The 15,455-nt window shown below is 46.4% G+C and overlaps 2 protein-coding genes across 6 annotated transcripts in view; both read right to left on the bottom strand.

The window, feature by feature from the left end:
• The window catches only part of SIDT1 (SID1 transmembrane family member 1), a 479,838-nt gene that overhangs the window by 348,520 nt on the left and 115,863 nt on the right, over positions 1–15,455 (bottom strand). The gene's annotated exons all lie outside the window — the stretch shown is intronic.
• Positions 1–15,455, bottom strand: part of BOC (BOC cell adhesion associated, oncogene regulated) — a 66,406-nt gene that overhangs the window by 26,297 nt on the left and 24,654 nt on the right. For all 5 annotated transcript variants that reach the window (XM_082737932.1, XM_082737933.1, XM_082737934.1 and 2 more), the window contains 2 exons: positions 6,141–6,316; positions 4,969–5,247 (listed from right to left, as the gene is read on the bottom strand). In XM_082737932.1, coding sequence (XP_082594058.1) covers positions 4,969–5,247; positions 6,141–6,222 — 361 coding nt within the window. In that variant the 5' untranslated portion in view covers positions 6,223–6,316. The remainder of the gene's footprint in view (positions 1–4,968; positions 5,248–6,140; positions 6,317–15,455) is intronic.

Here is a 15,455-nt window from a genome sequence, read left to right as displayed (position 1 = left end):
TCCCCAACTCTTCTTCCTGCCACCACCCACTTGTTGCAAAGCAAAGGGCTTGCACAGGATTCCCTCAGAAGCCTAAGCTAACAACAAATGTTTTCCCAACTTGGGAGCGAATGGTTCCTTCTTGTTTAGTCAAGGAGTCACTGGTTGGCTGAAGCAGACTGGCAGAGAGGAGTGGCCCTGGAGAAAACACTCTGAGGTTTCCTTTATTAATCACAGAACATACATTCCCAAAGGGAAAAGAGAAACAAACAGTGGGAAATGGGGGAGAGTTAAGGCAGAATCCGATGGGGTAGCAAGAGAGAGACGATCATCTAGTGGCTTCATTCAGGCTGTCCCTGAACTTACCATGGAATTACCTCACTGTGGAAATCGAGCTCCCTGTGGTTGCATCTGCACCGTTCCAGAAACTGCAATGGACTTAAATCTAAGGTACACAATGCTAAGAGCAAAATTTAGTTGTTGAAGGTCCTAGAAAGGTATGAGAGAACTCAAGGAATGAGAGAGAAAGATTGTTCCCCACACACTGTTTTAAAGGCTCAACTCCCAAATCTTCCTCCAACCCCTGAAACTGAAATGAATCACTGTCAGCCTGAGCTCCTAGGCAAATCTGTTTCTGTCTCTGTTGGGGACTGACTGACTTTAGGGCTAACACGTTATGGCAGTCAGCCTTTTCCGTTAGATTAAGAGCTCCTTAAAGGCAAGGGTTAGGTCTTCCTGTGCTCTGCTGGAAACTCGGAACACACCCCCAACTCTCAGGACACCAATCTCCAGAACATCCAAACACTGAACCCAGTGCTGGAGAACAGGTGCTCTGCAGTTTGCTGGGGGGACTCCCAGATCTCCAGCCTGCTGGCTCGCTCGATGAATTCCGGACTCATCAACCTCCACAATCGTGTCAACCAGTTCTTTAAAATAAATCTATTTCTGCCTTTGTTTCCTTCTCCTTCACACACACACACATAAAATATGTATAAATATATTTATAATATATGTAAATATATATAATATGATAAAATTTTATACTTTTTTTCTTTTTTTAGCGAATTGAAGGTTTGTGGCAATCCTGCATCAAACACGTGTATTAGTGCCATTTTCCCAACAGCATGTGCTCATTTTCTGTGTCACATTTTATTAATGCTCATAATATCTCAAATCTTTTCATCATTATTATATTTGTTATGGTGATCTGTGATCAGTGATTACATCTTGCTGTAGGCTCAGTTGATGGTTAGACCTTTTGAGCAATAAAATATTTTTTAATTAAGGTACAAACTTTTTTTTAGTCATAATGCTATCGCACACTTAATAGACTGCATGATAGTATAAACATAACTTTTATATGCACCAGGATACCAAAAAATTCATTTGACTCATGCTCTTGTGAGTCATCTGGAACCAAACTCACGACATCTCCAAGGTGTGCCTGTATGTATAAGCCGTTCTGCTTCTACTGAAGACCAGAAGCCAATGTCCAGACAGGGGTGAAGTCCAAGCATAACCCCAGCCCCCAGCATCTAAGTCAAAGAGGTCTGGACTAGGAATGTTCTTGTTAGAGGTCTCCTCCATACCCCTGAATCCTCAAGCCAGATCCAAGCCCCCACCATCAAAAGGCTCCAGTGATCTAGGAGTTCATGAAGACATAGGAGGCAGCACCTTGTTAGGTAGGCCAAACAGTGAGTGCTTTGTCTGAGGATGAACATCTGAATGCACACGAAAGAGGCCAGAGGAAAAGGAAGCCTTAAGTGCTGAGTGTGGGCGGGTGTGTGTGTGCGCGCCCGCATGCCACTGCCCAGCCTTGCCTCTAAATGCAGACCATGCCTTGGTAATCCCTTCACCACTCAGCCTCCCTCCATCAGCCAACCAGCAAAACACAGCCCCCATTCTGCTCAGGAATGTGCTTTCAGAAACTTAATCTAACTGCTGAGTCTGGGCCAAATCCCCCATGGCATTAGCCCAAAGACAGCACCCCATTCTGCCTCTGCTTCCGCCTTCCCCCTGCCTCCTCTGGGCTGGGCAGGCTGCAGTTCTACTCCGTGGCCACAGCTCCTCAGAGCCTGCTCTCATTTCCAGCACTTCTCCGTCCCTCCAGTCAGCTCCAAACATTTCACTTCTGATTCATGTCTCCACGACAAGCCAACAGTTCTTGGCTTTCAAGCAAGATTCACTGGGCTTCCGCACAACCCACTTCTTCTCTCCCTGGGCCTTCTGGGATGCAACCAAACCCTCCCCTTTGTCCTCACTGTCAACTGCAGATCCCTTTAAGTGCCACAGAAAGAAGTGGCCAGGAATTTTTTTTAAAAATAAAGGTGAAAAATGGTTTCTCCTCATACAGATACACCTTAAAGTAGAAGGAGGGCTCTAACATAAATCTTGTACTCTCCAACTATCCCTTTCTCCAAATAAAACGTTCAGTCTGGCTCCTAATGAGGCCAAATAAATGGTTGTGGAGTTTCCTGAGCCTTCACAGACACATGCTGACCATCTGCAGATGAGCAACTCTATCCTTTAAAGGCACGAACGCTACTAAAAGGCACATCTTACTTGTAATAATGAACCACTAGAAGTGACCTAATGGCCCACAATCAGTACATATGGTAGATCCACTCAAGGCATGTTCGAGGGCCATTGGTAACTCTGATTCTGCTCTGCTGCAGGCTGTGGGGGACAGATGACTAGGTAAGGGGAAGGGGGGACCCACTAAAGAGATGGTTACTTGGGGTGGACATAAGAAAAATGCATCAGTTGTTGACTTATTAGTGCACTTTGTGTACTTTACTGGATGCATTTATACTCAACTCTAGAACTCTAGAACTCTAGGAAAAAGAAAAGTAAATATAGTCATATGGCTAAGGGAAGGTGCTTACCACACAATGCTGAGGGGGAGAGAATATGGACAGAAGCTATATATTCAGTAGGTCGCTATGACAGTGTGAAAGTATGGGCATACCCTCAGGCTCAGTGACATGAGTCAGAGAAAGACAGGTACGCCATGATTTCACTTACAGGTAGAATCTAAAAGACAAAACAAAATAAAACCCAGACTCACGGACACAGAATAGAGTCCTGGTTGTCAGAGAGGAAGGGCTGTGGGGGAGAATTAGTGAAGGAGATCAAGTGGTCCAAGCTTCCAGTCATAAAATAAGCCATGGGGATATAATGTACAGCACAGGGAATACAATCAGTAAAGGTGACTGTGTGTGGCGACAGATGGTACGTAGGCTTATTGTGGTGACCATGTCACAAGGCACCCAAATATCAAACCATTATCTTCTACACCTGAAACTGATACTGTGTGTCAATTAGATACTTCGATAAAAAAAGAAAGTATGGGTATGGATCAAGATTGAAAAGTATCCTTCAAAATGGCAAATGGTGGCTGTGTGACGATGGTGGGCTGAGGGGAAATGTTATTATATATGATATATATAAATTCTGTACTTTTTGTAATGTGATTTTCATTACAATTGGAAAATATAAAAGAGGAATATGATCGTAGGAGTGCAGACCTCAGCCCTTCTTATACGACGAGATGACCCCTCCCAACCCTCAGCCCTCCTCACCTAAGTCTGCCCGTACCCTCCTCCTCACACCCACAAGCACAGGTGGAGGGGAGGGCCCAGCTGGTGGCCCAGGGCCTGCCTCCCTCTGACCATGCACAGCCTACCTCCCAGAGGCCCGGGGCTCAGATTCATGTGCTCATGCTGCCACCAAGGAAAATGGTTCCCACTGTGTGAGGAGGCAGCAAGAGGCAGCCCAGGCTCAGCCTAGTCCATTGGGGGGTCAGCTGAGGACCGACCCTGCTTTCTCCCTTCTCCAAGAAAAGGGCAGGGCTGCTTGACTACTTCCCAAGAAAACAGCAACAGGGCCGGCAGCCTCTGCCCTGCTCTTCCACAGAGGGATGTCCCTCCAGGGACCTGACAACGGGAGGGCAGGGAGGGGTCTTTTCTCCCCTGCTGGTCTACTTCCTCATCCCCTAATACTTTCCTGCAGGACTCATGCCTTGCACACCCCAGGGACCCCAGCCACACTTTAAGGAGCAATGCAGAAGTTTGAGGCTTTAGGTATGACCCGTAACACACATCCCTCAGGAGGGTGATTAGGACAGTGACATCGAAGTCCAAAGCAAGTAGTCAGGGGTAAGGGGACCCTGCTAGGTCACAAGGGAACCAGGTCCAAGGAACAAGAGGTCATTCTTAATATTTCCTGGTTGTAGACTCAGCATTTAAGAATGGATATTGGGCCTGCTCCGGAGCCTTCAGAAGTCTATTCCTTAAATCTTGTCTCCTCTATGTACAATGGGTAGACAATGAGGCAATGTGTGTTTTGCACTGGGGGTACCATAATACACTCAAGTGATAATTAAAAATTAAGAGTACTATCAAGTCTTCACCGGCATCCTCCTTGGACCAAACCGTACCCCAATCTCATCCTCTTTTCTGTTCGTTTTACTCTTGGTCACAGTTTCCTTCTCATTGTGCTCTACTATTTATATATCTGGCATATGGAATACACTTGCCCCTCAAGCAGATAGGAGGCCACATGTGGGATGGGCAGCTCTGCTCAGACTATACATGGCCCTGTAAATGCTCTGACCATAACTGCCCTGAGGACGGGGATGGAGGACTGGGTGGGGGACAGCAGGCAGCTGGCTCAGTCACACCCATAGCCAGAGGGAAAGCAGAAAGCTGTGGCCTGTAAACAGTTCAACCACATGGAGTTCCCCTACTTCTAGACACTTATTCCACAGCAGGCCCCTAGTTAGAGAGCAGCTTTGCAGGGGCCCAACGGTCGTCCACCCCTGGGGACTGCTGGGCACCTACTGCTCTCTGGTTTGAAATGTCAAATTGTAAGTCCCCCTTTCACATGAAGACTACTGACAAGGGGGTATGGATGGCCTGGGGGAGAAAGAGAATGGGAGAGAGGAGGAGAGAGGAGCCCCGGGGCTGAGAAGCAAGGAGCAGCACTCACTGGCTAGTGTCACAGTGGCCGGCACGCTGGCCACAGCTCCCGCAGGCATCCGGGCCACACACTGGTACCGTCCCACGGTGCGGTTGCTGAGGGCGGTGACGACGAGGGTCCCACGGCTGATGAGGATGCCCAGAGCATCATCTGAGCCATTCAGCTCCTTCCCATTCAGGCGCCAGGTGGTGTTCATCCATGGGGGTTCCACCACACAGCCGAGGATCACAGTTCCTCCGAGCTTCTGGACCGTGGAAGAAGGCTGGACAGTGACCTGAGGGACCTGGTCTGGAGGGAGAGAATAGGGACAGAGCCATGAATAAACACCCCCATGAAGCCAGTAACATGACCTTTTCAGAAGCATAGCACCAGGTCCCTTTCCAAGCTGAGCAACCTGGGGGAGTCCATCTTCCTCTGAAGAACTCCCAGTTGCTTGGATCCATTCCCCAACCTGTACATGTTCTCAGAAGGCAGACTGGAGGGGCGCCTGGGTGGCTCAGTGGGTTAAGCCTCTGCCTTCAGCTCAGGTCATGATCCCAGGGTCCTAGGATGGAGCCCCGCATCGGGCTCTCTGCTCAGCAGGGAGAGCCTTTCTCTCTCTCTGCCTGCCTCTCTGCCTATTTGTGATCTCTCTCTCTCTCTGCCAAAACAATAAATAAAATCTTAAAAAAAGAAGAAGATGAAGAAGAAAGAAGAAAGAAGACGATGACGATGACGATGACAACAGCAGACTGGAGTGGCAGCTTCAGCTTTGGGGTTGGACACACCTGGGCCCAAACCCCAGTGCCACGGCTTCTGAGCCAGGTCACTAGCCTTTCTGTATCTCAGTTTCTTACCTACAGCATGGGGCTAGGAACACCTGGCTCCCGGGACAATGCGTGTCAACTGCCTGCCATAATCTCCTACAGTAAATGCTCCGTTAAGGGCAGTTACTATTATTTCTCCTCCGCTCGTATATATTTAAAACGATTAAAATACTAAAATGCAACAATATGAGGCAGCCAAGATGATGTCTCATCTTGTATTACTAAGTGTACCCCCCAAAGGCCAGTGGCAATGAAGCGTTCGTTGAAATCCAAGAAAAGAAAGGCCTTGTTAAAGGGTCACTGCTGAATGAGACATGAAGGGGCAAAGTGTTCTTATAAGAGGGGCAGGCTGAGAAAGGGAAGGAAAGCACTCACCCAAGTCAGCAAAGCAGCCTGTTGTGGCCAAGAGGAGGCAAGCGAGGGTGACCTCGGGCCTTTTTTCTCTCTGAGTTGTCATCGTCCCATGCAGCACGGTGTCACAAAGGGTTCGAGCCAACGTCCCATAAGCCAGAGGAGTCACTCCAAGAAGTACTACGATCCCTCGCACTGCTCTGTTGTGAGAAAGAGAGAGATGGCCCTGGTGAGTGAGGCTGCCTGCCACAGGGCCTGGCTCTGTCCCCTTGCCCCCTGCCTCTAGTGCACATGCTGGCCACATTCAAGATGTTGATCTGAACAGCTGCTGGAAGACCAAAGAACACTCTCCTGTCATTTCTTATCTAAAAGAAGCTTCTCTTAAGTGGCTCCCTTGAGCCAGAAGGGGATTTTACTGTGGCACGAGTGCTACAGGCTTGCCCTGTGTACGGGGAGCAGGGAGGGCAAGGGAGCCCAGCATGAGAGGGGCTGGGACCCCCAGCCATGGCCAGGATCTGGGCTGTGAGCATCTCTCACACCTGTTGGGAACCATGTATTTGCAGGAGGTCAGATATCCACAGCCACACGGCAGTCCATGCCACCACTACAAGACTATCGTGGACAGTACCATCATATGCACAATGCATGCTGAACTCCTTGTTTAGGGGGTATCTCTGATGAATCCTAAGGTCTCAGAGACGCCAAGAAAATCTTTTCAAATCTCTGTACTTTAAACACAATAGAGACCTTTTCACATTTTTTTTTTCTATCAGTGCTCTGCACCCAGTGGGGAGCTTAACAGATTTGGAGTAAGGGAGATGTAGAACAGTGAGGCATTTTAACAGTGAGTCCTAGAGGAAAACTCCATTAACAGATTTTGAAACTAATACCAAAAAGCAAGTTTTGGTTTCCTCTCAGTTTTCCAGATCCTTGCTTTAATTCTCTACTATTCCCCAACGAAATAACCTATTTATCTAGAACTCTGAATGAATTACCAGTGAAAGGATTTTAGGAACTTGATCATGACATGCTACAGTTTGCCCAACTCCCTGAGAAAATTGCTGGCACCTGTTCTGTCCATGTCTCAAGAAAGGAAGGAGCGGAAAGGAAGGAAGGAGGAGGCAGGAAATGAACATGAGTTAAAAAAAAAAAAAAAGGGCAAAAAGATGACAAGCAGACAAAGAGGACAGGAGGGCTGTTTTTTATCTGAGCACAGGGTGGCTGCAGAGGTGTTTGCGTTGTAAAGTCCACGAAGGTTTTACTGAGGAAATTCAGCCCAGACCCCCTCCTGCTTAACGAGGACCAGCCAAACAATTACTGTTACTTCTGCACCCTTGGTAATTTATAGGAATCAAAATGAAAACAGGCCCCACTTTTGCTACCAACCACCAACCCACTTTTATAAGCCACCAGGAGAAAAGAATGCATCTGGGGAGGGAAAGGGAGTAAGAGGAAACAGGTATGTAAAGAGGGAGAAAGGAGTTAACGCATTAAGCCCCATGATAGAGTTGTAAACAGAGACCATTTAATGACCTCAAAGCAGGTCACCCGGAGGCTCATTCACAAAATGCGGAACTATGACAAAAATAGGGAGGAAGGGGCATCAGTGTAGCCAGAATGCATCTTATTTCGCAGCCAGGAAAACAGAGTTGTTTCCTGGACCGAGTTACCTAGTGAGCTTGGTCTAGAAAGATAATCCCAAAGATTTGTATCTTCTGAGAATTCTGTTGTAATCTAAAAATAAAAGACAACTAAGGCTGAATTGCAATTCCTACGTGCAGTGTGGCTCTGCCTCACCATGAAATGAACACGGTACAATTTCGAAGTTGGGTAAAGGCAACAGTAAGGCCTGTTACTTTTCTTGGCAATGCCAAGTATGTCTAGATCCTTCTTATTTTCTATGGATTTTCTCAGAAAAAGAGGAGAGATGAAGGAAAAAAAAAAAAAAAGCAGAGGAGAGAATAAATTTCCGACATGAATTCCTCATTGAGGCCTAGGTACTTGCTATTTTGAAGGGTTATTTGGACACGGAAAAGAGAAAGAAAATGTGTCTGAGAAATGTAACTGCTGACATACATGCTCCCACTGAAATAATCTCCAGCAAGCAGACATTTTCAAAACTTTCCAAAAACAACAACAACAGAATACACTTTCTGGGGTTGAGACCAACGAGAAATTATAGCCTTGGAGTATTTATTTTGTGAGAAAATTACAAACAACTGCGAATCCATCAGGAGCAAGAGGCAGCCAGCTCCACCTTCTCCCAAGAGGAGAGGCTTGAGCACAGGAGAGACCAGGGCACAGGAGCCCACACCCCCTCCCTGGTCGCTCAGGACACTGCAGCTGTCTTAGAAAAAGAGGGAAGCCTTCGTGGTCTTAAACACACAGCACACCCTTTGGATATCCTCTGGCCAATAACCATGATGAGTGAAACAGAAGAACATGTGATCTAGCAGATACCGTAGGGAGAATGGTTTCTAAAAAAACATCCTTTCAGTGACAAGAATAAGATCTGACAAAGTTTTTTGTTCCATTGGTTGAGGGCGGCTAGCCACATGAAAAAAGATTTTTTTTTTTTAAAGATTTTATTTATTTATTTGACAGAGAGAGACACAGCGAGAGAGGGAACACAAGCAGGGGAGTGAGAGAGGCAGAAGCAGGCCTCCACCGAGCAGGGAGCCCAATTCAGGGCTCAATCCCAGGACCCCGGGATCACGACCCCAGCGGAAGGCAGATGCCCAACGACTGAGCCACCCAGACACCCCAAAAAGAAGTATTTCTGATCCCAAATTACTTCTTTTGCTTGTTTTTTTGCAAGTTCCCCATTCTATAGAGTAAGATTCACTTTTCCCAAACGTCTTTGAAGGCAGGGAGAAGTTTTGCTCCTACGAGGTGATGCCAAGTGGCTGTGGGAAGGCAGCAGGGGGTGGCGGTGAGTGCTGCCCTCAAGAAAGAGGGCGGAGCTCCTGCTCAGAGGAATGGCATTGGGGGAGATCCCTGGGAAGCAAACCAATCTAGTTCCCGAAGGGCTGAATACATGAGTTTAAATAGATTTAGAAGAGTTTAAGAAAGGTCACTTTTACTTAAAAAGTTGTACTTTTACCCACAGACCTAATTAAAAAGAAAGATTTTAAATTAGGAGGGACCTCAGAGAAAATAAAATAATAGCTTGGAATAACACCTCTGGACATTAAATGTTATAAATGAGAAAAGCAAGGAGCAGAGAGACTAAGTGATTTGCAGAAGGGCTCCCAGCTAATTAAGAGAGATTTAGGGCTTCAAGTCAGGTCCCCTGACTCCTAGCCCCAGGCTATCTCTACTATCCCAATACTGCCTCCCACCAAACAGTTTCTGAGATATTTACTAACTGCTTAGGACTACTTTAAGAACGAATCTACTTTCTTACGCAGAAAAGTAAGGTTACCTGAATCGTTATCTGTAAGAGTAGCTTTCACTGGGGGGCCCGGGTGTGGCACAGTTGGGTAAGCGCCTGAGTCTTGGTTTCTGCTCAGGGCATGATCTCGGGATCCTGAGATGGAGTCCCATGTCAGGCTCTGCTCAGCGGGGAGCCTGCATGTCTCCCCTCTCTCTGCTCCTCCACTTCTTGCGCATGCCCACATGCACCTTTTCGCTCTCTCAAATAAATACATCTTTTTTAAAAACAGAAAAAGAGTAATTTTCTCTGTGGTTGTTTTCATTCTTCTACCATGTACACCCAAATCTAGAACAATCTTGTACTATTCTTCACATAGTCCCCTTCAATAGAACTTTCTGCAAAGGTGAAAATGTCCTTCATTTGCACTATCAGTACTAGTCACTAGCCATGTGTGGCTATCAAACACTTTAAGTGTGGCTACTGGGATGAGGAACTGAGTTTTTAATGGAACCACACCGGGCAGTGCAGTTCTAGACTAATACCTAGAACATCTACCCAGACCACTCTGATGTCAAACAGGCAAGAGTAACAAAATGTTGATGTTCTTAAGTATAAGCCATGCTCTAGCCGGCCTCTAAATATATTCCTAGCTTATTCCTTTTTCTTTTTTAAAGACTTTATGTATGTATTTGTGATAGAGCGAGAGCTAGAATGAGAGAGAGTGAAAGAGCACGGGGTGGGGATGGGGGCATTGCAGCGAGAGAAGCCGACTCTCCGCTGAGCAGGAGCCCGACGTGATTCGATTTAACTGACTGAGCGACCCAGGCACCCTCTAGCTTATTCCTTAATCATATTTTGACTGAGTGTCTAGTAAAAAGTATGATACTGCAATTTCACTATTACCAGGTATAAAAAATGTTACTGATCTCCCATAGAGGACAGTACGCAAGTCACTGTACTACAGGGTGGATCTCTGACGAACGACAGCTCAGGACTTTAAGTCAGCTAGTGTTCAGCAAATCTCCAGAAGCTCCTCACTACCCAGCGTCCTCTGCAGAAGGTTTAGAGCCATGTGACTAGTGCTGGCCAAGCAAGTGTGAGCAAATAGGTCATGTGTCCCTTCCAGGCTATGGCTGTTAAGAGCTAGAGAACCAGGGTCTACCTTCCATTTCTCCCCTCTCCAGTCCTGGTGACACATGTCCTGTGTTTCTAGCTCCAAGGTGGAAGAAGTCAAGGCAATCCAGGACAGAAGAAATAAACCGCTGTTGCACAAAACCACTGAAGCTTAGGGGATTCCACTCGTGTAACAACTTTAGCATCCTTTATTTTAAAACCTTAACTGATCACCAATTCAGTCACAAATGAGAAGGGGCAAGTGAGAGCATAGGAGGGGAGCATTTTCAATATTGGGTCTTCAGGAAAGGTTCCCTGGATAAAGGGTTTAGAAGGCCCCTTGGGATGTGTGTGTATATATAAAGAGCTGAGGGCACTGCTGGTAGGAAAGATCGGTCTGGGAGCTGGTACATCAAGCAGTTTGGCTGTTACAGGTTTATCTAGAACAGTGGTCTCCCAACTTTTCTGATCTTGTTTTCTTAGGAGTAAAATATTCTGGGCAAATATGCCTAACCCATTAATATTTATCCATAAATTAAATGCATGGGCTGCCTAACTAAAATTTAAAAAGAGTAGGCAAAAGTGAAACCCTGTTTTAATAACATGTTAATCATGATTGTTTATAATGTTGTTTATAATGCAATTAAAGCTAATACCTTAAAACAGAAAGCCTCTTTAGGATTAGGTACATTGGTAATGATATGGCTATAACCTCTCTCAAATAGTCTGTTTGAATATTAATTACTTTGCTGACTTCTCATCACATGGGATTCCATTAGCACTGTTTTTACTTCCTGATGTGGCTTGAAGAGGGTCAACCCTGCTGCTCTCTTCCTGTTAGCCTGTGCTTGGATTAGCTGCCTACTCTTCAGCCCCAGTTTCTTTGCAGCAATCTCTTTAAGCCACTTGTCGTTTTGTGACGATTAATTTAGTCAAAAGTAAATTATATAATCTGTAAATCCACTTAACAGAGAACAGGAAAACTGGGAAGTGAATAAGCCAGTGATGTCTCCACTGTCAACCAGAGGAGATCTTTTACTATTGTCATGCATCACCCTGTGATATACAGGCTAAAGGTACCACTGCCAACCCTGGTATTAAATATCAGGAAAGCTGAATTTCTTTCCTTCCACGTTTTTTAGACAGAAATAAACATTAAGGGGTGCCTGGGTGGCTCAGTGGGTTAAAGCCTCTGCCTTTAGCTCAGGTCATGATCCCAGCGTCCTGGGATCAAGCCCTGCATCAGGCTCTCTGCTCAGCAGGGAGCCTGCTTCCCCCTCTCTCACTCTCTGCCTCTCTGCCTACCTGTGATCTGTCAAATAAATAAATAAATAAATTCTAAAACAAAAACAAAAACAGATTAAAAAAAGTTAAAAAAAAATAAACCTTAAGAGCATCTCCAATATCTTCTTCCAGTACTGTAGTGGAATTTCTTTTATTTCCTCTGTAGAGTTTGTACCCTATTATGGGGACTTTCAGAAGAATGGGAAGAGGCAAGGTAAGAAACTGAGATTGGGTTATTCTGTGGAAGATTAGGAAAAAGAGTTTGAGATGAGCATCACAGACAGAGGACTCACTGGTGGTTTTTGAGAAGGCAATAAATAACCAAAGTGGCATTTGCCTAATCTGGGCTCCTCATTCACTGAACTCAAAATTTTTAACAAGTTGTACCAACACAGACAGAACCTATTTCCACTGAGGTAGGTGAACCTCTTCACCATCTATGAAAGGGGAAAGAAGGAATTTAGACATACCATCTTGGTTCTGGGGAGGAACCCCGGGAGAAGCCACCTCTGCCTTCCGAGTAAAGAGAAGATGTGGTCTCTTGTTTTTCCCACTGGACAGATCTAATTCTCTCCCACCTCAATCACTTGAGGAAAAAGTTACGAGGGAGTCACATTTCTTTGTCACACATATCCCTTCCTTAAATTTCTCTTTAAGGAAATTAAAAAATCTAGCCATAAAGGGTGGTGGGGGGCCCCACAAACCTTAAGAGAAAAGAAAACCCACTTCCTTTCTTCTACACTCTCTTCTCAATTCCCCCACCCTATTCCATATAAATTCAATTTGACAACCCTGCTAATTGGATAAACGCAGCTCCTACACTCCTAGAAAGCCATTGCTTTTTTTTTTTTTTTTTTGGGTTTTGTTTTGTTTTGTTTTTGGAGGGCTCAAAACAGGGTGATTGTGGCATTCTTTAACATGAATTCCATCTGCTTTATTTCTCTCTCCATTCACCACTCCTCTTGAATATTTATGAGGCTTTTCCCTCCTTGCCTATCCCCTCTCCACCCCACCTCCACCCACCTTCCTCCCTCAACCTCCCTCAACCCACCCAGCCTCCAGTCTCCTCTCCCTTCTCTCTGAGACAGACAAAAACCTTTCCAAATGCCCCCCCCCTTCCTTGCTTTAGATAAACACAGGCAGTGTCAAGTGTGAGGAGTAGGGGGAGGTGGGAGGGAGCTCAACTGCCAGTCAAGCCCCCCCAGCCTTCAATGAGGCCCAGGGGCCTAGCCTAATCGGCTGCATGCTTGCCATATGGGGGCTGTGTTGCCCTGGGAAACACTAACAGGCAGAACGGAGCTTAATAGAGTCCATATTCATTGTAATGCAGTGAGATAGCTCAAGGCACCACTGCCCCTTCGGTCCAATTTCATTCTTCTGCTTTCCTCTTTCTTTCTGGTTTTCCTCCCTTTTTCTTTCTTTCTTCCTTTCAATAGGAAACGGTCCCCAGAGAGCTCTAACCTGGAGAGGCCTGGGCTGGCAGAAAGGCTGGGCTTTGGAGTTAGGAATGACAGTGCTGGGGTGGGGGCTGCAGTTGGTGGGGAGAGGTGAGAAGTGGGGGCTTCCAGGGGGACCAAGTGGGGAGAGGGGTACAGCACCTGCAAGGGGATATATTGTATGTGTGCAGGTGTGTGCAGGCTTGAATCTGTGCACATGCAGAAGGGAGAGTGTGGTGGGTAGGCACAGCCCGGCAGGGCCTTGGAGCACAGAGACGTTCGTATTTATGCGGCTGTCTATGCCTAGGTATCCCAACACCACCCCCAATGCTAGTCGCTTCGCCAGGGACACCTAACTGCCTCAGGTGTCAGGCCTTTGGCTAATTCCCAGCTCTTCATAGTTGCCTTGAAAAGTCACAGGTAGTGCAGTGGGATGAAACTACTTCAAAAGTTAATCTCTGTAGGGGCAGAAGACCTACTGGCCTGCCACCCTGGGGCCGAGTTCCTCCTCTGGCTGACTGACATGGAGGAAGAGGTGAGAGCTGTAGTCTGCCACAGCCCAACCAGGGCACATAGGGCCCCCCGCACTGAGGGAGTGGGCTGTCTAGCAGATGAAGTCTTGTCACATGTCTGCTGGGAGGGAAACTTGGGGCTCCCAGAGATCAGAGGGGATCTTTCTCCAAGGCCCAAAAGAAGGGCAGAGAGTGGAGGAGGGGTAAAGAGTACATTTCTCCCACTTTTCAGAAAAAATTAAACTGGTATCCAGAATACAAGAAGTCCTCTAAAAGTAAAAGTCCTCTCATAGTAAAGAATCGGTTTCCTAAGTTGTGAAACAAGGCTATTTGTTCTGTGACCGTAAAAGTCACAAATTTAAAGTCGTGATAGAAAACGAAAGCAAAGGAAAGCTATTAAAACTTTCATATACTTTCCTCAGAGAACAGTTAACCCCATGGTGTCTGGCCTGTTGGAAAGAGATCAGTAAATGGTTGCTAAGTGAATGAAACATATACATGCTGTTATAGTTTAACCACTGCTGACCAAGAACATGAAACCCTTGTCCCACCTGAGGAGTGCAGTCAGGGCTCAGACGGGGGGCAGTACGTTAGAAGGAGAATGCTCCTGGCAAAGGTACAGCAATGCCCCTGCCATAGCGATGCCAGGGTCTATCACCAGGCCTTTCTGTTATCCGCATCAAACAATGCTGAAGTCAGGCAGGCTAACTCAGATAAAACTTCTCCAAGCAAGGCAGATAATAGTGCTTGTTGTGCTTTACTTTTTGCCCTCCAGACTAAGTATCTTCCACTTGCCTTGTTCTTACCCCACTAAGATGCATCCAAAATCTGTGGTCTCCTGAGCTCAACCAATGGGAGACCAACTGTAGAAAAGTATATAAAAGCTCTTACAAATTTTCTTTGCTTCTAAACTTTACCTTGATTTTAAGGCTCTATAACCCAAGAACCCTAGAGGGGTTCTACAGGAAATGGTACAATGGATATTTTAAGAGCTAGGTACAATTTCAATTCCCGGCTGGAAAACCGAAATGGGATTTGGTTATCTGAAATGCTACCCGGAAGCCAGCCTCAGCATCAAATCCATAAAGGTGAGAACACTGCTTCTCTGACTCTAAACCAGAGAAGGTGAGGACACACAGCGGAGCAGGGCTGTCCTGGACTCAGAGCACTTATCCCCCTTCCAGAAGCAGCCTATCCCTCCACCATCATTGTCTGTGTGGTCTTTTTCCCAGTTGTGTGATCCCCACACACTGCACGTGTGACAGAGAAGCACGCCACAAAAGAGCGAGCGGGACGCCCAGTGCTTCTCTGCCAGCTGGGCCTGAAGCGCCCTGCGAGCTCAGCAGAGAAGTCACACTTGTTCCCTGCAACGAGTGCTTTGGTCAAAAATCTAACCACTGCTGCGTGTGACTTGCTTAAGAGCCAGGATGGCCAACTCAAGGCAAGTGGGGATAGCTTCTCTGGTCTAGAACAAATGCCTATCTTTCATTTCACTGCTCAGGGGACACCCACTAATGATCTACTTATATAAACACACACTCAGATGTACCTACGCCTCCTGTCTTTCCTGTATGGGATCAGTCATAGGGACTCAAAGCAGCCAGAGAAACTCAATACA

Source organism: Mustela nivalis, assembly GCF_964662115.1.
Source record: "Mustela nivalis genome assembly, chromosome: 1".
NCBI classification, from domain to species: domain Eukaryota; kingdom Metazoa; phylum Chordata; class Mammalia; order Carnivora; family Mustelidae; genus Mustela; species Mustela nivalis.
This window is presented reverse-complemented; position numbering and strand designations above follow the sequence as displayed.